The sequence below is a fragment of the Lipotes vexillifer genome, unplaced genomic scaffold, assembly GCF_000442215.2.
Source record: "Lipotes vexillifer unplaced genomic scaffold, Lipotes_vexillifer_v1.1 scaffold1578, whole genome shotgun sequence".
NCBI classification, from domain to species: domain Eukaryota; kingdom Metazoa; phylum Chordata; class Mammalia; order Artiodactyla; family Lipotidae; genus Lipotes; species Lipotes vexillifer.
The window spans coordinates 239348-263773 of NW_006782730.1; the positions used below are offsets into that span (position 1 = coordinate 239348).

Here is a 24426-nt window from a genome sequence, read left to right on the forward strand (position 1 = left end):
CCCCAAACTGCTCTTTTAATTGATAAAGTAAGACACAAAAAACTTAAGGGAACATGTCTCATTATACCAGATCTAGGTTTCCTGGAAAATAGTTCATTTATTCATGCAATTTGTTCATTCATTTAAATATTTAAGTGCCTACTCAGAAAGAAAGGCAACACTAGAAAGTACACCATAAAACCACCATATAAAAATCACAGAATTGTAAAAGAGGAAGGAACCTTCAAGATTTTCTACTACAATCTCCTCCTCCCCCTTATTCACTCCAACCCATTCCACAGGTTTTTTTCTTTTTTTAAAAAAAAAATAGCAAGACTCAAAGGCATTACATGATATGAAAGGTAACAGCACAACTGAGATTCAGACCGATCTCCTAACTCCCCTCATTGTGTTCTATCCACCACAAATTTATCAACTTTCTGTAATTTCATCAAATGTTACATTTTGTGCTCATAAAGTGTGAACTGCTGATGGGAACATCCCAGTTTTTCTTATTCACACTGTTCTGCTTCCAAAATTCTATTTTCTATTATCTTTATCAAAGACATCCTATTTTTTGCCTACCTATACTCTCTCCATATCAGTTAAGATGATGAAAACAAAGTATGAATAAAAGGTTTTGGAGAGATGGGTATATCCATTTTTCAAATAACAAAAAGTTTACAGAAAACTTTTCAAAGATATACTTGGAAAAATATACATTTGTTCATGTAAATGCGCATTTAGATTAAATAATAAAAGGATTATAAAAGTGATATATTATCACTCTGTGTTGAATAAATTGTATGATCCAGAAAATTGGAATTACCTGTAAGTGCAGTTCTTTATCCAACTGACTGATTCCTTGGGCAAGTTTTGCTAGCTGTTCAGCAATTACAGCTTGATGAATAGATCGAGAAGTATAAGTCTTTACATCAAAGTCTTCATTTAAAAAATCACTATAACACTCTGGGAAAAAAAATAAGAAAAAATCTTTATCAATTACACTGCACCAAACCACAGATATTAAACAACAGAACAATTATAATCATAGTTAACATATTTTGAGGTCTTTCTATACACCAGAAAGTACTGAAAAGGCTTTCTGTTGTAAATGAGAAGAGGCGGTAGCAACAGCAGAAGAGACTGGTAAAATTCACTAAGAACTTACTACGCGTCAGGCACTGATATAAGCACTTTATACATACTAACTCACTCAATGTTCACACAACCCTGTTGTAACTATCATTCTCCCCGTTTCACAGGTGAAGAGACAGGCACAGACAGGACATGCAACTTGTACAACTTCACTGTTTGAACCCAGGCAGTGTAGCTGCAGAGCCCACGTTCTGGACTACTATGCATATTCCTAAAAGCTAGTTTTTAATCAGTGAGTCAAAAGGAAAATATTGAGTAAAAGATTGAAAAAAAAAAAAACTACTAACCACAGCTTTTAACACAAGAAAACAAGGTCACTGACAATGACAATAGGAAAACTGACTGTATTTGATAATTATGCTCTCCAGCATCTCCAGACTGACGCACAAATACTGTTATAATAAAGTGAATCTGAAATTTTAATAGAAGTAGGCAAATGCAAACTTACAGGTATTACTGAAATTTTGGATTTATGGGTGAAATAAGTAAATGGAAAGGGAAACCATGTTGAAAGTAAACCCCTAAGAGAAAGAAAAAAAAAGGGAATTCCCTGGAAGTCCAGTGGTTAAGAATCTGCGCCTCCATTGCAGGGGGCACAGGTTCGATCCCTGCTTAGGGAACTAAGATCCCTCATGCCACGCGGCACAGCCAAAAAATAAATAAATAAAAATTTTAAAACAAGAAGTGATGCTAGATGTTAAGAAGATATCTTTCTGTACAGAAATCCACAAATTTGTGGGTGAAAGGAAAGTGGAGAGAATTATGAATGAAAAACAGATACACGGAAGTGAAGTCAACGTAGGTATAAACAATGATCTCCTAGCCATATGGTAGATATATGTAAGACTGCCTTGACAGAGACTATGAAACTAACAAGCTATAAAATAGAGTACTTATAAGAAAACTTCAATTGTCTATATCCACTATAATGTACACTCCATGAGTTTGCTTTGTGTACTACCACACCCATAGAGCCTGAACAATGCCTGACACATAGCAGGTGTTCAATACTGGTTGAATGCATGAATTAACCTATGTATCAGCTGGAAGTATCATTCTGCTAAAAGCAAAGACTCATTCTTGACTACTCTCAAAGTGTAGTGGAGTGAAAGAAGGAAACTGCTACTTTGGCCTTAATTCTGAGAACCCCATTTCCTTCGAGTTTGCCAAGTAGTTCTCAGAATTAAGGATCTTGTCAGGCAGACAAGTGGAGAAGGCTATTCCAAGAGGGAAGGTTTAGAGGCAGCAAATGTAATGGCATATTTTGAGGAATAAGGATAATACTGACTTAAGTATGTCTAGATCACAGTGTGTTTTGGGCAGAAAGGGTAAAGAATGATAGGATTTGAGGTTCCAAAGGAAGGTTGGGGTGCAGTTTGAAAAGAGGCTGGTAAAATATTCAAAACGTTCAGACTATATCCCGTTTAAGGTTTTAAAGCCAAGAAAGAGCCCTGTTAGCCTTGTGTTGTAGAACAGTTTCTGGCAGCTGTATGGAGGATGACTGAAAAGGGATTAGCCACACGGTGGTGCGCTGGGGCTGGCTCGGATTGGATCCTGAGAGCCAACTGTTAATCTCTCAGGAATTCTGTGAGCCAGTTGACATCACATGTAGGTATCTTAAAACTGACCATGGGGGCTTCCCTGGTGGTGCAGTGGTTGAGAGTCCACCTGCCGATGCAGGGGACACGGGTTCGTGCCCCGGCCCAGGAAGATCCCATATGCCGCGGAGTGGCTGGGCCTGTAAGCCATGGCCACTGGGCCTGAGCGTCTGGAGCCTGTGCTCCGCAACGGGAGAGGCCACAGCAGTGAGAGGCCTGCGTACCGCAAAAAAAAAACTGACCGTGGTAAGGGTATTTACACCATGAAAATTAGCATACACTACAAAATCAGGGCTTCTTCTATTTTCCCAGGACGCTAATTTACGAACACACCCATGGAATAGAACCACAGAGGCCAATAAGGTGCTATGTTAACAGCCCAAGTGACAAGATGAAGACTAAGATAGTAGCAGTTAGACTGTGAAGGAAGTGACAAATTTGACAAATATTCAGACACCATAATGTATAGGACTTAGAGACAAGCTGAAAGATGGGTGATTAGGTAAACAAGAATTAAAGGATGATTCCCAAGTTTCTTGATTAACTGACATAGGGAATTCAGTTTTGCATAAAGTAGGCCACCAGGAATCTTTGTATAAAGATGAACATGAATGTACCCCTGCCTCCAAAGAACTGATAACCTACGTGGGAACAAGCACACATCTAACCTACATGGGAACAAGCACACATCTAACTTACCACATACAATTAATGGTAACAGAGACTACCAGAGGAAAAGGTTAGAGGAGAGGGGTTAAAAAAAAAAATTATTTCACTTTTTCATGTGCAGAACCTATACTATTTGTTCATATGTAGATTTTTATATGTAGAATTAGTAGTGCTTGTTCACTGTCAAGACAGAAATGTCCAGTAGAGAGTGGTTCTATAGCTCAGAAGAGGAGTAAGGGCCATATGTGTATATTTGTATACATATTAATTTTCAAACTATGAAAAAAAGACCAGATGATTTAGGAAGACATTTTAGAATGCACAAAAAAAGGAAAATGGGAACGACAAGAGATCAGAAGCAGGAAAACACCAAAATTTAGGGGTAGATAGAAGAAATGAAAGCAATCAAGGAAATTAAGTGTTCGGAGAGAAAGAAAAACAGGAGAGAACAGCAAAAAACCAAAAGGGACAGCTTAAAGAAAGTCAGTAGTGTCAAAGATCTTATAAAGATCAAACACAATGAAGGCTGAATACTGGCCATTGGATTTGGCATCTGAAGACAGACCGTCCTTCATGCTTCTCTTTTAGCTTTCTCATGCCTATAGGAGGCATATCAGAAACACCTCACAAAATTTCAAACTACGCATCTGCTGACCAACCCTATAAATCCTATCCTCTATCACTGGCAGACCCCTGACACAGTGGATCACTGTTACTGATGGAAATGTTTAATTCCTTAGGAATGTTGTGGGAGGGAAGAGTGGAGTGAACCACTGAATTAGGGGTGAAATGAAGACGACAAGCATCTAAAGAAAGCTGAAAAAGAACACTTAGAGAATTAGGAAATTTTTTTAAAAATGGAACAAGCCACATGAGGCAAGTATTTCAAGAAAAGATTCGAACCCTTTCATAAGTTCAAGTAAGATAAAGACCGAAACAGTGTCCATTTGATTTATCCACAAGAAAGTCACTGGAGACCTTGGCAAAGCGATTTCAATGGCATAGAATGAGGGTAACTGGGTCGTTGAGGAGACAGGAAGAAAATCCAGAGCACCAAGGGGAGGGACTGTCCTTAGGAAGGAATGGAGACTTCACTTCTTTTATAATTGAAAATACAACAGAAAAGAAGGAAGAAAGAATGACTGCAGGTTCAGGCTTAGTTTATAGGTTTAACCGCAAGAAATGGAAGAAGCGCATATCTAATAGATTCTTTTTTTTTTTTTTAGGGAACTTGAAAACCATTTGTTGAGCTTGAAGGGAGTGGTTTGAAAGAGTAGATTTAAATAATTATTGTGGAAGATGGGAAAGAGAACTAAATAGGAAAATACAGAAAGCAGAATTGAGGACTGTTTACCCTCCAAAAACTGAATACAACCGCTGGAATGCACCCAACTGAAATAAATACCCATACGCAGCATGTACTGTTTCCTCCACTTCACCTGGGAAAGTCCTATTTACACCTCAAAACCAACTCCATCTAGAAAGCCTTTCCTGACACTCCCTTAAACCACTCCCAGTTATCATCTTCTTTTGTATTAATGTTTTACTTAGTATACAATTCTACTGCTACCCTTACAACACTATATTACGGTGCCTACCTTTCTAACTCTACAGGGCTACTTCTCCTACCAAAATGGTGAGCTACTTGAGGGTGGGAATTGCGTATATATCAGGAGCTCAAAACTTGGTTAACCTGAATTTAAATTAAGGTACAAAGATGCATTAGCCAGAGATCCTAACCTAGAGAACATGATCTAGTTCAGAAAACATCATTAGTGACTTGTGACAAAAGTATGTAAATTATAATCAGAAGGCAAGGAATTAAGGGCAGTAATAAAACATACAACACAGAAAACAAACAGTACTTTAGAACTTTATTTCATTCGTTTAGAACCTATTTTGGTCTACATATGTGTGCATATGCTTCTTTACTGTGATGTTCAATTTTTAAAAACCACTTACTCTGCACCTACTGTAGGCAAGGTACTGTTATTAACTCTGCAGAATATAAAAAGGGGTTTTACAATGAAGTAGAAAAGATTAAGTACACTAATTATTTTAATACAAGGTTGAACGTGATGGAGATTAGGGAAGAAAATTAAGAACAGGTGAGAAGGATCTTAGAAATTTGAACTTTATTCTGAAAGAAAGGAAGTTTGGGGCATGTTAACTTCATTAATACAATTTTATGGGCTTCTCAAATACACTATGTCTAACTTATCTTCTTATTTCTAGAAACTTCTATCCAAAACTATCAATAAACTTGATTGCTATATTCAATACATATAGTTAATCCCAGCCTGAATGAATGCTCCGAACCCTCCCCGACGTATGGCTGTGGATAAACGACTTGTAAAAAAAAAAAAACAAGCGAGCTTGTAAGTGGGGCCACCTGTGCAGTCCAAAAATGTATTAACAAGGGGATGTTTCCAACTCTACCTAAAAATGAGACCCCCTTCATCAAGCGCTTGTAATCTGCTCTAGGTCTTACACTTCTCATGGAATCAAACGCTTCACCCTTTGGTCACCGGGGGCGGGAACTCGGGACATCAGCGAAACCCCAGTAGCGTGGAGGGCAGAGTTGAAATGAGGAGCCTCCAGAAATCAGGTGTCCCCAGGACACCCGGAAGGGAAGGGGACAGCAAGTCCCTGGAGAAACAGGTTGGCTAGGCCAGCACCCAGACGTCAGGGGGCCGGGCGGAGGGGAGTGGTCACGCCGAAACAGGAAAACTTTCCGCAAAGCGAAGGGTTGAGTCCACCACTTGGGCCCAGGTGCGGAGCAGGACAATCCCCCAACCCCATGGCCCGGCCAGACCCCGACTCCTTACCGTCCTGCAGGAGCTCCCGGACAGTCGCTGCAGCCGCCCCAGAGCCCAGAGCCGGACGGCCAGGCAGAGCGAGGCCGCCGTCGACACCTTCCATGTTGGCAGGTGCCGGGGAGATGGCGTCACAGCGGCGTGCCCCGCCCAGGTCATGACGCAGAATCCCGGCGCCGCCAGCTCCGCCCGCCCGGCTGTCTTGGAGATTACGCTCTGCTACTGCTGGTGGGCCGACCCTGGCTGGGAGGGGCGCGGAGCCCAGAGTAGGTGGACGCCGAGGGCCCAGCGCACCAGGGAAGCTGAGGTCGTGGGGCCGGCGCTTTCTTCCGTCTCCCGCCGCACTCCTGGGGCTGGCGGCGTTCCCTGGGCGGAAGAACAGGTGAGCGCCGGAACGTGGCGGCAGCGCTCACCTCTAAACCAAGTATTTAACCTGAGAATGGGACCTCTCGATGGAAGCACTAGAAGAGAACGGAGGTTTCTGGTAGCTTCGTGTGCACGCCACAAGCACAGCTGGCGGGCGTTAATAGCTATCCACCTGTATCTATCACAACCCTTGCTTCGCGTTCTTGGGATAAAGGCAGGCGGGAAAAGCTTGGGGAGGAAAGTTGCCAGGGATGAAAGTGGGGAGAATTAGGGAGAGCCGAGAGTCGGTTAAGTAGGAAGACTGAACCAGGAATAGATAAGTGGGACTCAGTCTCTGCTTACCCTCTCATGAGACAGTGACCTTAGGCTTTTTCTACCGCTTAGTTTCAGTCCTGAGCGACGCCAGAGTTTTCCTTGTCACAAACTGATGGATTTTCCATCTCTCAGCTAACAGTATTGGAGCTGTAAAATCATCAGGTTAGTTCCCGTTATATCTTCTCCGCTGTTAACATCGGCAGTATTCACCTGTATTTCTCCCACGATAAATACTAGTAAGTTAACAGGTCAACCACACGTGTGCGAGAAGGTTAAGAATTTCTAACGTAAAAAGAAACGTTAACTTTTCCTTCGTGTACAGTAAGTATGTATGCAGGGAACCTATATTTCCCAGTGCCAGAGCTAAAGTTTTTCTTGATTCAGCTAACGGATTTTCGAGAATGTGATAGTAGTACTTAGCTGTGCCAAATGCCGTTCGAACATATTAGATACCCGTAGCAACTCAAGCAAGTATGTCTCACTACACTGCATTATGCTTTCTCTTTGTCACAGAGGTTCTCCCCTAATATACTTTGATTTCAGTCACGGTGTGAATAGGATTGAATGTTCTGAATGGAGGTCTCACAAATTGCCAAGGGCAGTGTGTTGAGATTCACATTAGGTTTCATTATCTATAATACACAAAATTTGACTTCAATAATTTTTTAATATTAATGATGAATAAGCATTATCTTTGAATTATGGATTGTTTTTCCCTCCCTGGCTTTTACATTGAAAATTTTTAGAAAAGTTACATAATATTCATTCATTCATTGAAGAGTTTTGAGTCTCTACTATATGTACCAGCATGAGTGTACAAACATTAGACTCAATCCCTGTCTTATCCCAGAGGAGCTAATAGGTAGGTAGAAACCCATTTAAACAAACAGTATTACCAGGTGCTTTGGAGGATGTGGATTTGTTTATTCCCAAGCTAGGCTGCCCATGAAAATCACCTGGAGAGCTTTAACAACCACTGATGCTTGCATCCTATGCCCTGAGATTCACATGTAATTGCTCTGGGGTATGGTTTGGGCATCCTGCTTCCTAAAATCTCACCAGATCATTCTAACATACAACCAAGATTAAGAACTACTGATTTATTCATTCAGCAAATATGTATTAAGGGAGGCCTTCTTCGTGCCATGTACTGGGACTACAAGAATGAATTAAGTACCACCTGTTGCACATGGATAAATACCTCTGGAGAGGTAGAAATTCAGCTACACAAGGTCAGGGAACAAGTGCACTGGTTAACAACAAATTCCCTTTGATACTCTATGGTCTTTTGATCTATTTAGCTGGCTACCATCATACAAACTGGACTTGTCATATTGCTTTTAACTGTGCCTTGCATAATTACTGTTTTTGCATAATTATTTTTAAGCTCTGTACTTGTTGCCTGTTAAACGTTTGTAGAAACAGCTTACTCAGTAGGGTTACTCTAGCTCAGTGCTTCAGGATGACCTCCAGTGCTTACAACCTAGATGGAATGTAGACTTTAGATGGGAAATTCCTGAGTGTTCTTATTCATGCTCCTCCTTGTTACTCAAATGTGGCTTCAGTGGTTTCCAATCGCTATGCACTTTCCCTCTGACGTGGGACGTGACAACCAGGAAACGCCCTTCCTGGTACCAAGGGACAAAAACCACTAAATATGGACAACCTGACTCTTGATCAGCAGTGCTTTTGAGGAAAGATCTTGATCAAAAGAGGGAAATGTGAAAATAAAGAAAACTTCATTTAAAGTGGAGTCATGAAGCCCTGAAGGGAAAGCTCTCATGTATGCACCACTTGTGGCTGCCTGCATAACCAGCAGGAAGAAGAACAATAAAAATTATTTTAACAACAACAACAAAAGAATGAATAAGAGTGAAATTATTCTTGCTAAAGTCACAATGACCTAGTTGCCATTGGACACTTTTTAGTCTTTACTTAACTCTTCTGTGATGTTTAAGATGTTTATCCCCTCCCTCCTTCGTGATACTATTCCCTCTCTTTTGAATATCACGTTTCAGATTTATTCCTCCCAGCTCCAGAGTTCATCTCTCTGTCTCCTTTACATTCTTTTTTTTTTCCCCTTTTACTTAAATGTTGGTGCTTCTAAGGATTTCTACAAGATATGGCATCCATAAGTACTTTGTCTATGTTTTTAGTTTCAACATATTACCTAAAGGTTAAAGACTTATCTCTAGCTTTTTCTTTAGTACCATATCTATATAACCAGTTATGAGGCATCACCACCTGGAAATCCCCTGAGCACCTCAACTTCAGTGTGCCCAAGCGTGGACTCGTTTCCCTCCCAAAGCCTGTTCCTCCTTCTGGTTCTCTGTCTCATTGATTGGAATGGCCAGCCGCCCAGTCTCTAAAGCCAAAAGTGTACACATCATCCTAGAATTCTTTCTTAATTACACAACACGTGCTGTCATCAGGTGATTTCCACCTCCTAAATGTCTTTCTAGTTTATTTTTATTTCTAAATAGCTCCTAAATGTGTTCCCTTTCCTCTATCCTCATTCCTGGAGTCCCAGGTCAGATACTCATTACACACGGCTTTGTCTACTTCAGTGGCCTCCTTACTGATATTTTACCAACAGCCCTAATCCCTCCATCGAAATCTTTCTGAATCAGAAACCTGACCATGTCATTTCTCTGCTAAAATTTTTCAATTACAACTAGTGTACAAGGAGAGACAAACAACTTACACAAAAATATATGCCCACGGAAGTATGTCATTTGCACAAGTTAACATGTTGAGTGCATATGTAAAAATCACCCACAGAGGAGGAAAAATGGCTGAGAACCAAGGCCCTACAGTTTAAAATCTAAAATATCTTAACCTGGTGTATAGGCCCTCTCATGCCCTTTCTAGTCTAGTTACAACTCGAGCAATGCTGAACTGTTGTTAATGGTTCACTGAAAACATCAAGCATTTTCATGCTGCTATGGCTGTTTACATGTTCTCTGTAACTGGACACTTCCCCATCTCCCATGTAGTGTCAGCTCAAGATTTCCTTCATCCATTATTGACTTCCCTCACTTCTCTAGACAGTTATTTCTACAGTGCTTAAATTGTGTTTGAGTGTGTGTATTAGCATTATTGTGTTGTGTAAGTTTGTCTAATACATTTTCAAGGACACAGAAAATATATTTTCATCTGTGTTCCCAACATGTAACAGAAACTTGATATTTGTTGAATGAATAAAAATAAGAACAACTGGGATTCCGAGAAGATTGTCAGAGTCATCAGGATGGGGGTTTATGAGTACAGAGACTGTGAGCCAGTGAAAATGGGCTCAAGGTTTAAAGGTACCACTTAGTTGACACACCTGCAGGAGATGAGAGTGAAGGACAAGCCCCAAGTTTCTGACTTGAGTGCATAGGGATGGATGGTGATGGCATAACCAGGATCTGGAATGCAAGGGAGATGAGACAGGTTTGATTCATGAAAAGGCAACTACCTTTCTTTTGCTTTATAGTTTACCTATGTAGGTGGCTTACATCTTCCTAATCATGAACTTTTATTTAAAAAAATAAGCTAGTAACTCTCTAAATCTTTATTAAGTTAAACAGTAACAGTGATAAAATGGTGAACAGTGATCAGTAAAACTAGCGTATCTTATTCCACCTGTACATTCTACCTAAGGAAATTGAAATTATTGGTTTATATTTAGGTTATAACAGTACTTTCAGGATTAGCCAAACAAGAAATTGCACGTGGAGCAATTAGACCTTTCTGAAGTTGGCCCATATTTGTTTTTAATTTGGTAAGGCCAAAATTGGAATATGGAAAGCAGCCAACACTATGAAATGATAGGATTTTAAGTACAGTATAGCAACTATAAAACACAGGAACCACCTAATTTAATCACTTCTCCCTCTTTGGGTATAATAGTGATTTACTATGCAATTATGTGATTACAATTGAGATTTTCATGAAACGATGTTCATGAAACATTTAAATGCTTAAAAATAATAATTAAAGGTTTGCCTTCTGATTCAAATAAAAAGAATAGGATTTGAGAATAAGAGTAAACATATTCTTTTTTTTTTTATTTTTTATTTTTTTTTTTTTCTTGCGTTATGCGGGCCTCTCACTGTTGTGGCCTCTCCCATTTGCGGAGCACAGGCTCCGGACGCGCAGGCTCAGCGGCCATGGCTCATGGGCCCAGCCGCTCCGCGGCATGCGGGATCCTCCCGAAACGGGGCACGAACCCGCGTCTCCTGCATCGGCAGGCGGACTCTCAAGCACTGCGCCACCAGGGAAGCCCAACATATTCTTATATATGGGGAGATCAGCTTGTTGTTTTGTGACCACCTAGATGGGTGGGATAGGGAGGATGGGAGAGAGGCGATATGGGGATATATGTATACATATAGCTGATTCACTTTGTTATACAGCAGAAACTAACACACCATTGTAAAGCAATTATACTCCAATAAAGATGTTAGATAAATAAATAAATGAACCAGTACATCTTTTGAAATGCTGACTACTTAAAGTTGTTCTGTTACTGCCATTTAACTTTCCTGGATAAAACAAGGTATTTCAAAGTGCCAGACATACACAGTACTATATATGAAATGATTCAAAGCAAATTTGTTGCTTAATCAATGCCAAACAAAGTAAAATGGAAAATCTAAAAAAGTAACATGGAAAATCGTAATATGTATTCTAGGAAGATATCTTGTGGTTTTCCACATCCTGATCATTTATAAATTTGAACAGAAAATGTTACAATAGTGGGTTAAGTATAGAATTCAAAACTGTTAGTGTTTGACTTGAACAAGGGTAATTTGTACAGAATATAAATGTCATAATTGCACAGTGTGCTGAAAACTATCTGTGATTTATAAATAGAGGCAGAATTCAGTACTATTCTATTCGATACTGTGAAAAGAAGCTAAGAAGATTCCTAAGCCGACAAAACATGAAAAATACGTGTTCTTGGCAATTGAAATTGTAAGAATGATGGGATTCATCAAGTGAAAGTGCCTTTTCTCTATGCAAACTGGTTATCTTTTTCAGATTTGAAACAAATCTGTATTCATGAAGAGTGACTGCATGCAAACCACAACATGTCAAGAAAGAAAAAATGATCCAATAGAAATGCTTCTTTCTGGGCAGCTGGTAAAAGTCTGTGCCCCAATGGTGCGATATTCAAAGTAAGTATTGTTAAATGGTTAATGAACTTAGGTGTGATTTCCTTTTTATGCTCTGACTTCTTAAAAGGAAGACCACCCCACCACATGGGATCTTCAAACGCCTAGCTTTGGGACCAGGGTCCGGGCTTGAGTCCTCATGCTGCCAACTGCCTGGTATGTGTATGATCTAAGTGGTCAGACAGTATTTGTCTCTTTGAGACTGGCTTATTTCACTGAGCATAATATCCTCAAGGTTCACCTATGTTGTACCATGTATCAGAATTTCCTTTATTTATTTATTTTTTATTTTTATTTTTTTTTGCGGTACGCGGGCCCCTCACCGTTGTGGCCCCTCCCGCCGCGGAGCACAGGCTCCGGACGCGCAGGCTCAGCGGCCACGGCCCGCGGGGCCCACCTGCTCCGTGGCATGCGGGACCTTCCCACACCGGGGCACGAACCCACGTACGCCGCATCGGCAGGCGGACTCTCAACCACTGCGCCATCAGGGAAGACCCAGAATTTCCTTCCTTTTTAAGGCTGAAAAATATTCCATTGTATGTATATACTACATTTTGTTTATCCATTCATCCCAGCTTGAATTGCTTCCATCTTTTGACTCTTGGGAATAATACTTCTGTGAACATGGATATATAAATATCTTTTTGAGACCTTGCTTTCATTCTTTGTGGTATATGCCCAGAGGTGGAATTGCTAGATCATATGACAAATCTATTTTTAATTTTTGAGGAATTGCCCTGCTATTTTCCATAGCAGCTACACCATTTTATATTCCTACCAGCAGTACACAAGAGTTTAGTCTCTCAGCATTCTCATCAACACTTGTTGTCTTCCAGGGTTTTTTTGTTGTTGTTTTAATAGCCATCCTAATGGATGTGACTTATCTCATTGTGGTTTTTATTTGTATTTTTCTAGTGATGTTGAGCATCTTTTCATGTGCTCATTGGCTATTTGTATATCTTCTTTGGCACAATGTCTCTTCTAGCCCTTTGCCCATTTTTGAATCAGATTGTTTGGTTTTTTGTTGTTACTGTTGTGTTTACTCTGGAGTTTTGAGAATTCTCTATACTAGATACTACTCTTGTCAGATATGTGGCTTGCATATATGTTCTCCCAGCATGTAGCTTGTCTTTTCATCCTCTTAACAGGGTCTTTGGCAGAGCAAAAGTTTTTATTTAATGATGAAGTCCATTTTATCAATTTTTCCTTTTGCAAATTGTGCTTTTGTTGTCAAGTTTAAGAAATTTTTATGTAGCTCTAGATATTAAAGATTTTGTCCTATGTTTTTTCTAAAAGTCTTTTAGTTTATGGTTTACATTTAAGTTCATAATTTTTAATTAATTTCTGTCTAAATGTGAGACTTAGGCTGAGGTTTGTTTGTTTTTGCCTGTAGATGTCTAATTACTCCAGTACTATTTGTTGAAAAGACTATCTTTCCACTATTGAATTACTTTTGCATCTTCATCAAAACTCAGTTGAGCATGTTTGTATGGTTCTTTTTCTGCATTCTCTGTTCTAATCCCTTGATCTATGTGTCTGTCCCTCTACCAATACCACACAGTCTTGATTACTGTAGCTATATAATGTCCTCAAATTAAGTAAGCTTAATAAATCCCACTTTTCTTTTTCAAAATTGTTTTAGCTATTCTAGTTCCTTTGCCTTTCCAAATAACTTTTAGGATGATCTTTTCTATACCTACAAAAAAATCCTGCTGGATTTTCCATAAGAATTGTATGAAAAATGCACATCAGTTTGGGGAGAACTGAATTCCCTACTGTGTTGAGTCTCCTCATGAACACGGTATGTCTCTCCATTAATTTAGATCTTCTTTGATTTCTTTCATCAGTGTCGTATAGTTTTTTTTTTTTTAATTTATTTATTTTAGGCTGCGTTGGGTCTTAATTGCTGCGTGCAGGCTCTCTAGTTGTGGCGAGTGGGAGCTACTCTTCGTTGCAGTGCGCGGGCTTCTCATTGGAGTGGCTCCTCCTGCTGTGGAGCTCAGGCTCTAGGCTTGTAGGCTCCAGTAGTTGTGGCTCGCGGGCTCCAGAGCGCAGGCTCAGCAGTTGTGGCGCACGGGCCTAGCTGCTCCGCGGCATGTGGGATCCTCCCGGACCAGGGATCGAACCCATGTTCCCTATACTGGCAGGCCGATTCCCAACCACTGCGCCACCAGGGAAGCCCCAGTGTCGTATAGTTTTCAGCGTACATTTTCTGTACATATTTTGTAAGGCTTACACTCCAGTTATTGTACTTTTAATTTCAGTGTCCATGTGTTCATTGCTGGTGTTTAGAAGTAAAATTGCTTTTTGTGTGTTGGCCTTACATTATGTGAACTTGCTATGTTTACTTACTGGTTCTAGGACGTCCCTCTTACAAATTCCTTAGGATTATCTAAGTAGACAATCATGTCATCTGCAAATAGAGATAGTTTTACTTCCTTCTTTCCATCAGATGCCTTTTGTTTCTTTTTCATGCCTTATTGCACTGACTAGAAGTTGCAGCACTGTACTGAATAAGAGTGATGAGAGCAGACATCTTTCCCTTGTTCTTGATCTGGGGGGAAAGTATTCTTTCACCTATAATTGGGTTGGCCAAAAAGTTCATTTGGGTTTTTCCATAAGATCTTACGGAAAATATATATAAAGATCCTAATATAATATTAAGTGTAGAATTTTTTGTGGATGTTCTTTATCAGGTTGAGAAAGTTCCCTCTATTCCTGTTTTCCTGAGAGGCTTTTTTTTTAAATCATGAATGCTGTTTTGTCCAGTGCTTTTTCTGCATCAATTGATACAATCATGTGATTTTCTTTGCTTTAGCCTATTAAAGTGATGGATTACAGTGATTGATTCTGAATATTGAAATTTCTGTTTTAACTAGCTTTTTCTGACACCACCACAGCAGGGGAAGGATGAGAAAGCACCACCTCATTACTCTCAAGTGGAGGTAGAAGCCTAGGTTTTCCACTTGGTCTCCTTTGACACCCCAGGGGCACGAGGCTCCTCATTACTGCTGAGCAGGGGTGAGAGTTCCAGCTCCCCATGCAGGGGGTGGCCTGGTAACTGCTGGGCAATGATGAAAGTCCTGGCTCTTCACTAAGCATTCTCTAACACTACTCCCAGAGAAAGGGAGAAGGGCACCTCACTGCTGCAGGGTTGGTGTGGAATTCCAGGCTCCCCAGATGGTCTCTGCTGATTCCCTCCTTGTTACTGGCCGGCAGGGATTAAAGTCCCAGCTCCCTACCTGGCCTTCTCTAACACCACCGTGGAGGGGTGTTGGAGAACTTTGTGACAGCTTTGGAACGGTACAAGTGTAAGCTCCCCACTCGACCTTTGCTTGTGGAGGTGAGGGCCACAGTTTTTTCACTGCTGTTGGGCAGGAGTAGAGCCATTATTATTTTAAAGCTTGCTAGGCTGCCCCTTTCTTGGTGCTTTGGCTAGAGAGCAGGCTTTTGCTGGAGCTGTTTTTGTCTGCACCCATTGCTATTTCCAGGTTGCCAGCTTCTTCAGCTTCAAATCTGGGATATTTGAGGCAACGAGAAAACCCAGGGAACTCACCGTTGTCGTTCCTTAGGTCCTGCCCGAGGTCACTAGCCTGCCTGCCCTCTTCTTGCCACCTTTCAGAGTTTCCGTATGTTTGTTTTGTATATGATATCCAGAGCTCTTAGTTATACTAAGCAGGAGGGATAGGGAACAGTACATCTACTGCACTTTCCCATAGGCAGAACTTTTCTCTAATAAATATTAAATATTTAATAATTAACTAAACTAAACTCTGATTATGGTGCTTTCTAAATGCCTAATTAAAGTTTTATATGCTCTCAGGTTGGCTTTTAGAACACTGGTAAGAAAATACAGTTGCGATCTGTGCTATACGCCAATGATAGTTGCTGCTGATTTTATCAGATCTGTAAAAGCCAGAGACAGTGAATTTACCACAAACCAAGGTATGTGAAAGCTAGAGTTTGCTGCCTTTGTAAAACTTTAAAAACAAAACAACATAACTCAACACTCTTGTCTAATCAGAGACAACACAATTCGGAGATATTATTTTTAAATCTTTCAGTTTCTTATGGTTTTTATAAATTTTTTAAAATATGTTTTTACTTAGTACCTTGTAAACTATGGATAATATATCAAAGTTTTAGTCAGCCCCATTTTCTCACCTAGACTATTGGGTTAGATTCCTATCTCACTGCCTCCAGTCTTATCCCATTTCAAACTACCCTCCAGACAGCCCCAAGTGACCTCTCTAAAATGTAAATTTGATCACTTCTTCTTGCTCACAATCTTCCTTAGACTTCTAATCACCTAAAACAGTGGTTCTCAAAGTGTGATTTCCTAGACAAGTTAACATCAGCATTATCTGAAAACTTGTTAGAAATGGAAATTCCAGACTCCACCGCAGGCCTACTGAATCTGAAACTCTGGGTATGTGTCGGGCAATCTGTGTTTTAAAAAGCCCTCCAGGTGATTCTGAGCTTGTCAAAGATTGAGAGCCACTGACCTAAGGAGTAAAATTCCAGCACGTGTGGACAATATAGAAAGTTCTTCATGATCTGGCCTCTGAATATGTGTTCTGCAGCTTTATCTTCCATTAGTTTCTCTCCATGGCCCACCAACTTTATTCTTGAAAATACTAAGTTATTGGGGCTTCCCTGGTGGCGCAGTGGTTGAGAGTCCGCCTGCTGATGCAGGGGACACGGGTTCGTGCCCCTGTCTGGGAAGATCCCACATGCCACGGAGCGGCTAGGCACGTGAGCCATGGCTGCTGAGCCTGCGCATCTGGAGCCTGTGCTCCACAACGGGAGAGGCCACAACAGTGAGAGGCCCGCATACCGCAAAAAAATATATATATATACACTAAGTTATTTTAAGTCCCTGAACATGCCCTAATCTCTCACACTTCTCTACCTAGAATGTCCTTCTTAGTCAGGCCTATCCCCGCATCCCTATCCCCCTGGGAAAGGACAGTTCGTGCTTCTTAATGCTGTAAAACTGTGACCAAGGAGCTTGCCTAATCACCCTCCATTCATGTCCTGTCTCGCAAGCCCCGGCTTTTTGTTGTACTTAATCCTACTGTACTGTAATTTCCTCCTCACAAGCCTGCCTCCCACTAGACTATGGGCTTCTTGAGGGTTGGAATTCTTTCTTGTTGATTTGTATCCTCAGCTTCTAGCACAGCATTGAAAATATATTTGACCAATAAATGGTTGTTAGATTGAAATTTTATAACTCTCTTGAGTTACAAAGGAGAAAGCACCCTACCTACATCCTCAGGAAAAAGCAAATTCTCCTATCCCTTAGATAATCCTGTGAATCAGTGGATTGCCATAGAAATTCTGAGTCAGTAGAACTAGAGCGATACCCAGAAATCTGCATTTTGGTAAACACCCAGTGAATCTGATACAGGTAGTCCTCAAAAAACACTTTAGAAAAGTTAAAATACATCTATTCAGAATTTATAACACCCAAAGATGAGAAAAATGTGTCCTTTAAAACCTAGGAAAGCTCTGATACATTTGGCTATGTTAAAATTTAGACTTTTATATATAAAAAAAGAGCACAGATATTCTCAAAGACAAATGAAAAACTGGGGAAAATATAATATTTTTGATGTTTATGATAGCAGAGCTAATTTCTTTGTTTTATTTTTTTAATTTAAATAATAAAAAAGCAACTAAAAGAAAAAGTGTACATAGAGAACTACGCAAAGAATATGGAGAGAGAGGCTACAAATAAAAAAAATATGCTGTTGGGTATACAGTGTAGGACAAGTTGTAAGGAAATCAGAACTGTCATCCACACTGGTGTATATCTATATTGGTAAACTTTTGAAAGAAGATTTTGTAATGTCTTTCAAAATGTTAGATGCCCCGCCCAGCAGTTATACTCCTAGGAATTTACTTCTTGAATATACTCACAAAAGCAAGTATATGGAGTATCTTCACTGCAGCATTGTTTGCAAGAGCCGCAAATGAAAACTAATCTATGGTCCATCCATCACAGTGGAATACGCCGCTAAAAAGAGGAAAATAGGTCTGAATACAGGTCCCAGATACATCTGGGGGAAAACACAATATGGATAGCAATGTACATAGAATGTTCACATTTGCTTAAATTTTATAGGTATTCATAAAATTGTTCTAGAATGCAGTAAGCTAATTCCCACCTTTGGGAAAGGGGTCTGTTTGGCAAGAGTGTTGTACTTTTCATTTTATCAAATTTTTTACTATTTGAATTTGTACCAAATCTAAATTGCATGTAATTTAAAATATCTTAAATTATTTTACTGTTATCTTGTTTGAACAGATGCTTCTTAGGCTAAAAATTGTTATTGTTACTTTATCCTGTACAGACATTAGAATTTGGTATCTCGTGTGCATGTGTGTGTGTTTCTGTGAATTTTAATGTTGAGCTATTTGTTTTATCAGGTGATTGCCCATTGATTGTTCAGTTTGCTGCTAATGATGCAAGAATTTTGTCTGATGCTGCTCGTATAGTCTGTCCTTATGCGAATGGAATAGACATTAACTGTGGTTGTCCTCAGAGGTAAAGCTCAAAGAAGTTGGAAGCATTTTCAAAAAGATTAGGAAAAACTATGTGAACATGGTAAACTATCATTCTGGTATTCCAAAAATTAAAAAGTAAGGAAAATAGAGATAAAGAACTTGGGCTCTAAATAAGAAGCAAGAAAAACTAAGGAAATATTATTTAGAAACATACATGCAAAGATATTTTCTGATGGCTACAACAATATATAGACCCTTGACAAGTTTTTGTCTCACCTCACCACTAGAATTTTTTTTATGTGTGGATCTGCCTTGAACCTCATCCATAAGTAATTATGTGAGACTGATGTTTATGGCAATCCCTAAAATGTATTTTTACTGCTCTGTCAGACATACTTGCTCTAAACACTATGATTCTATGATTTGGGAGATCACTTGTTTTCTCTTACTTAATTTCAATTATAAGAAAACCTTCTTTTAATTACCTTTTCTTCCTATACCATAGTTATTTGGTTGAGTCTGAGTAACTGGGTGTTGATAGGATGTACTTATTTTGATGATAATATCCCTACCTTCCTGGCACTACACTAGATTATCTGTCAATAATTCAAAATGTGTTCAAAGAATAAAATCAAGGTTTTATGTATAGCATAATCCAAATCAGATTAGATATATTTGAATACTCATTAGGAGAGTTCAGTAAGCTGTTTAGTGGTATTGGAATGCTGTAAGCCAAAAATATCTTTCCTCTTAAGATTAATAAAACCTCTTGTTATGTACAATAAACATCAAATTTGGAATTAAAAAATCTGAAGTAATTGCAGTTACAAATACTTAAATCTGTTTTGGTTGAATGAACTTTAATTTTCTCACTTGCCAGTGGAAACCATTTCCCCTAAGTATTTCTTGATCTGGGAACATGTTTTCTTAATCTCAATACACTTAGAAGTGTTGGATCTATGAATTTTAAAAATCTGGTTCCATTCCAGGTTTCTAAGTAGAGAAATAATAAATGCACTTACTGTGCTTTTAGAATTGTATCTTCTCTTCCAGCTGATAACAATTTATTTGTTGTTGTATTTACTTTATGAAGGTGGGCATTGGCAGAAGGTTATGGAGCTTGCTTAATAAACAATCCAGAGCTTGTTCGAGACATGGTGAAACAAGTAAGAAATCAAGTGGAAAATCCCAGATTTTCAGTATCTATTAAAATAAGGTAAAGATAATATTTTAATCTACTGACAAGATAGTCCATTACTCAGGAAATAAAAGAATATTCCTTTTGTCTGAAGGTGTGGAGATGTCTACTGTTAGTAAGTAGGCATCTAGTATATGAAAATGTTAAAACAAAACATTTAGTAAATGAATAGATACCATAATTTTTATTTATAATCCAAAACAATTTCTTCTTCGCATTTTTTAAGAAAAATTAAAATATCCCTTTATTATTAAAAACTCTCTCCCAAGAGAAACAACTTTTTCCATGTACTATTTAATTAACTAATGCTAAGAGACATTCCTGATACCAAGGGTAGAAAATAGGAATGATATTTGCACTAAAATTTCACAGTGAAAAGAAAATAAACTAAAAATTAGTCTTTTGGTGACAGGTTAAAAACAAATCTCAAGATAAATTATTATAATTCTCCCACTTGCGGATTGGAGCATGCACAGCAAATATTAAGATAGCACCTTTCAATGCATCTGTGATAGTACTTTGATTAATCTTTCAGTTATCAAAGCCAAAAGAGAGGAGCACTGGGTAAAAGTTATTTGTCATCCTATTGTTATCGATAGTGAAATAGCTAAATTCGGGGTCTTGAATGGGAACTGATTCCTGAACAAAACCTCACTGATAGCGGCACGTGGTGATAATATGATACAGCATATCTAAACTAAATAATGTTAACAGATGAAATATTTTTCTATTTAGTATATTGATGTTAGCATTAAGATTTGTGTGCTGTGAAAAGATAGATATGATTTTGAAATTATAGGATCCATGATGACCTTACAAGAACTGTAGATCTTTGTCGAAAGGCTGAAGCGACAGGGGTTTCCTGGATTACAGTCCATGGAAGAACTGTTGAAGAAAGGCATCAGCCAGTTCACTATGAGGCCATTAAAATAATTAAGGAAAATATGTCTATACCTGTAATTGCTAATGGAGACATCAGAAGCTTAAAAGAAGCAGAAAATGTGTGGCATATTACTGGGACAGATGGTAAGAAATAATTACTTTAGTTTTTTTGTTTTCTAATTAGCAGAAAAATTAAAAAGTGGGGGTGGGAGAATAATGTTAATGTGATTTTCATTATTTTTCTTTCATATGGAGCCATATTTTCCTGTTTCACCAATTTAAGCCAAGCAATTTACTAAAATGATGTTAATCCTTCTACTTAGAAACAACAGATTATTTTAACTGGGGTAAATTAGTTCAGTTAATTCTCTGCCACCATCTCATCCAGTTAGTGACCACTAGAGCCTATAGAATTCGTGAATCCAAGAGTGGTCATAGGAGCCAAAGAAACCCCAGACTGCTATGCAGTTTCATTATCCCCTTCAACTTTGGCATACCAAGCCCTGTGATACCTATTGCTGGATGAGAGAATGCAGATAAACTTCAAGCAAACCCAGTTTATGACAATCCAGATTTACTCTTAAAAAAATCCAGAAAACTAATTTTTTAATGTAGAAGTCTTTAAAATATAAGAAAAAAGTCTTGTGAGTTCATTTACACTTAATTGGTTTATAAAAAATATCAAAATGAATCCTTTAATAAGAATTAGTCTAATACAAGGGCATTGTGAAACCTTGTAATAATACTTCATTTTTTAATATTCTCAGTTTGTTTCATTGAGTTTGACCCCATAACCATGAGTTCTTAATGTGTGGACAAACGTGATGTGCTTTAATTTATAGGTGTGATGGTTGCAAGAGGACTCTTAGCCAACCCGGCCATATTTGCTGGATATGAGGAAACCCCACTGAAATGCATCTGGGACTGGGTTGACATTGCTCTTGAACTTGGAACTCCTTATATGTGTTTCCATCAACATTTAATGTACATGATGGAAAAGATAACTTCGAGGCAGGAAAAAAGAATATTTAATGCTTTGTCAAGCACATCAGCAGTCTTAGATTACCTTACAGACCATTATGGGATTGATTGGACTCCCTAAATTATTTTCTATCTTTAGTGAAACCACCCAGGGTCACATCTTGGTTTTCACTGTGAATCAGTGGCTCTCAAACATTAGTATAAAAACAATGCCCTGACAGAATTTTTAAAAGTCATTCCTAGACCATATCCTCAGAGATTCTGATTCAGTAAATCTCTAGGGTGGACCCAAAATTTAGTTTTAAAGAAGACCCCAGGTGGTTCAAATGTTGACAAACATTGCTCTGAATCCTATTATGAATTTAAAACTGTAAGAATTTTTTTCTTAAAGGAATCATGTTTTTAACATTTTAAATAAATAAAACTTTTTATTTTGATACTAAAAGTATGACTCATGGTATCTGTAAGTTAACATTAGGTATGTTTTAAATGAAAATAAGAGCAGAAAAGTGTGAACAAATTCCAACATCTGTATAAAATGAAAAGGAACAAGAAATTCTGTATAGAATTGCATTCAGGGCTTAAATTAAAAGTTCAAATTGGAAAATCAAACTGCTACTTCCTAATTCATGAATTTCAAACCTCAAGGTATTTCTTTAAATTGTATGTAATAGAAGTTAATTAGATGTGATGTTTTCTATAATTTAAAACTAAGATTCCATGAAATTCTTTAAATGATATTAAATTTGTTACATTTCAAGCCTTCTAAATCTTTAGAAGATTGAGAACTTGGTAAATATACCTATACTTAAAATGATGTTAATTTCTGTCCCCCACATCTTAAATATAAAAAAAATTGGTAGCTAATCTGGAGATGATTACACAGTCAGCCCTCGGTGCTAGACCACTTTGTATATGGGACTTGAGCATCCACAAATTTTGGTACCCACAAGAGTCTTAGAACCAATGCCCCACAGATTCCAAGGGACAGCTGTGTATTTGAAATATTATTTCCTGGAGAACAGTAACCATGTTTTATTTTTAAGTTAAAAACCTAATTTTCATACCCTGTTAATAGTGTTATTTTTATGCTTCCCAGCAGTTGATGATAATTTTAACTTTAAAGTCCCATGGTTTAGGGAATTCCCTAGCAGTCCAGTGCTTAGGACTCCCGGCTTTCACTGCCAAGGGCGCAGGTTCAATTCCTGGTGGGGGAACTAGGACCCCTGGAAGCTGCGTGGCACAGCCAAAAAAACAAAAAATTTTTAAAAATAAAGTTCCATGGTTTGGGGATGTCACTAACAGAATTTTGTTGATGGTGAATGTGCCACTGCAAGAATTATCTCAGCGACTTCCCTGGTGGCACAGTGGTTAAGAATCTGCCTGCCAATGCAGGGGACATGGGTTCGATCCCAGGAAGATCCCACATGCCGCAGAGCAACTAAGCCCACGTACCACAACTACTGAGCCTGTGCTCTAGAACCCGCGTGCCGCAACTACTGAGCCCACACGCCATAACTACTGAAGCCTGCTGGCCTAGAGCCTGTGCTCTGCAACAAGAGAAGCCACCGCAACGAGAAGCAAGTGCACCACATGAAGAGTAGCCCCCACTCCCTGCAACTAGAGAAGGCCCGCAAGACCCAACACAGCCCCCCCAAAAAAAAATTATCTCAGGTTAAGATAAAACAGTTCTGTAATTAAGATATTGGTCTATATTACCAACATAAAAACTGTTATAAGGAGACAATTATCTAAAACTGCTTAATTCAACAGTTTGGAAATATTAAATAAATCCGTTTTAACATAAGCACTATGTTGCCATATTATTTTTTAAGGCACGTTCTGTGCTTTCATTTTTCAATTAACGGGTCTTTAAAGATAACTGGCTTTTTCATTAAATATGAGTAGTATATTAGCAAATAGGGAGCTATAGTCAAAACTTAGTGATTTCTACGTTTGTAAATTAACTCTGTTACACCAGTGTTCTGAGGACAGCAGCATAAAGTAAGGTGTACAGCCGTTCAAGGAAACAGTGTAGAAAGGCAAGGAGTTCTAAACGCCTTTGATTTTTTTTTTTAAGTTCCTTATGGTTAATTTATGTTGTCTTTTTTTCTTTTCTATGTAATCAAGTATACTTGTGGTAAGAGAAAGCACTGATTTAAATGTGTTTTTATATTCAATAACCACCTCTTGTTTTCACCATTTGTTTAATCTTCCCAAAATAATCGTCTCCAGGAGAATACTTTTATGTGCATTCCTGATACGTTGTTAATATTGGGGGGGGGGGGATGTTTAAAATTTTGAGTGTTTCACGCAATTTGAAAACCTGGAAAAAAGTAATTGAAAGAATATACCCATACCCACGTTGTTCTCCTTTCCAGTCAGCCCCCAAACATCACCCGAAAGTGTACTGCCTCTTCCCAGCCCATGGACAAGAGTAGAAAACGTCACACGAAGTGTATGTTGGACGCTACCTATCCTCCTACATTCTCCGAACAAAATGCGGCACAACCAGCTTGTTCTGGACAACGAAACTGTGTCTACGGTAAAATACAAACCAGGAAAGGAGTGTTTTAACCACGTTTACTGAGTGTGCAGCACCCTATCTAACCCTCCCGCCCCGGCGCCACTCCTTCTCGCCGCGGACTCCAGCAAACCCTTTCAGAACGTCGGTTAAGCTCACCCCTCCCACGCAAGCCACACTTCATTAGAAATGTTAACTCAGCTCCCCAGAAGAAGTTGCACGTGGGAACCCAAGCAGCGGATCGGACCCTCTAATCCACCACCAATTA

At 38.9% G+C, this 24426-nt stretch overlaps 3 protein-coding genes across 3 annotated transcripts in view; 2 read left to right on the forward strand and 1 right to left on the reverse strand.

The window, feature by feature from the left end:
- The window catches only part of LOC103084041 (conserved oligomeric Golgi complex subunit 5), a gene marked incomplete at its 3' end in the record, with an annotated part of 235716 nt that extends 229323 nt beyond the window's left edge, over positions 1-6393 (reverse strand). Inside the window, exons 1-2 of the mRNA XM_007455380.1 lie at positions 6233-6393; positions 809-948 (exon numbers count right to left, since the gene is read on the reverse strand). Coding sequence (XP_007455442.1) covers positions 809-948; positions 6233-6326 — 234 coding nt within the window. The remainder of the gene's footprint in view (positions 1-808; positions 949-6232) is intronic.
- A 5557-nt stretch (positions 6394-11950) lies between these two features.
- On the forward strand, positions 11951-21755 carry DUS4L (dihydrouridine synthase 4 like). Its single transcript, XM_007455381.1, has 6 exons — positions 11951-12066; positions 15887-16008; positions 18496-18613; positions 19667-19789; positions 20571-20797; positions 21496-21755. Exons 1-6 carry the CDS (start codon positions 11951-11953, stop codon positions 21753-21755), a joined length of 966 nt encoding a protein of 321 aa, XP_007455443.1.
- A 2306-nt stretch (positions 21756-24061) lies between these two features.
- LOC103082760 (B cell receptor associated protein 29) overlaps positions 24062-24426 on the forward strand; it is a 38585-nt gene continuing 38220 nt past the window's right edge. Inside the window, 1 exon segment of the mRNA XM_007455375.1 lies at positions 24062-24202. Within this exon segment, the coding sequence (XP_007455437.1) occupies positions 24062-24202 (141 nt within the window).

What these genes read in the sequence shown, in the direction of transcription:
- DUS4L (XM_007455381.1), top strand. Translation starts at nt 11,951, where the DNA reads ATGAAGAGTGACTGCATGCAAACCACAACATGTCAAGAAAGAAAAAAT. An exon ending in TGAATTTACCACAAACCAAG is followed by an intron (nt 16,009 to 18,495) that starts GTATGTGAAAGC and finishes TTGTTTTATCAG; the next exon opens with GTGATTGCCCATTGATTGTT. An exon ending in AACTGTGGTTGTCCTCAGAG is followed by an intron (nt 18,614 to 19,666) that starts GTAAAGCTCAAA and finishes TACTTTATGAAG; the next exon opens with GTGGGCATTGGCAGAAGGTT.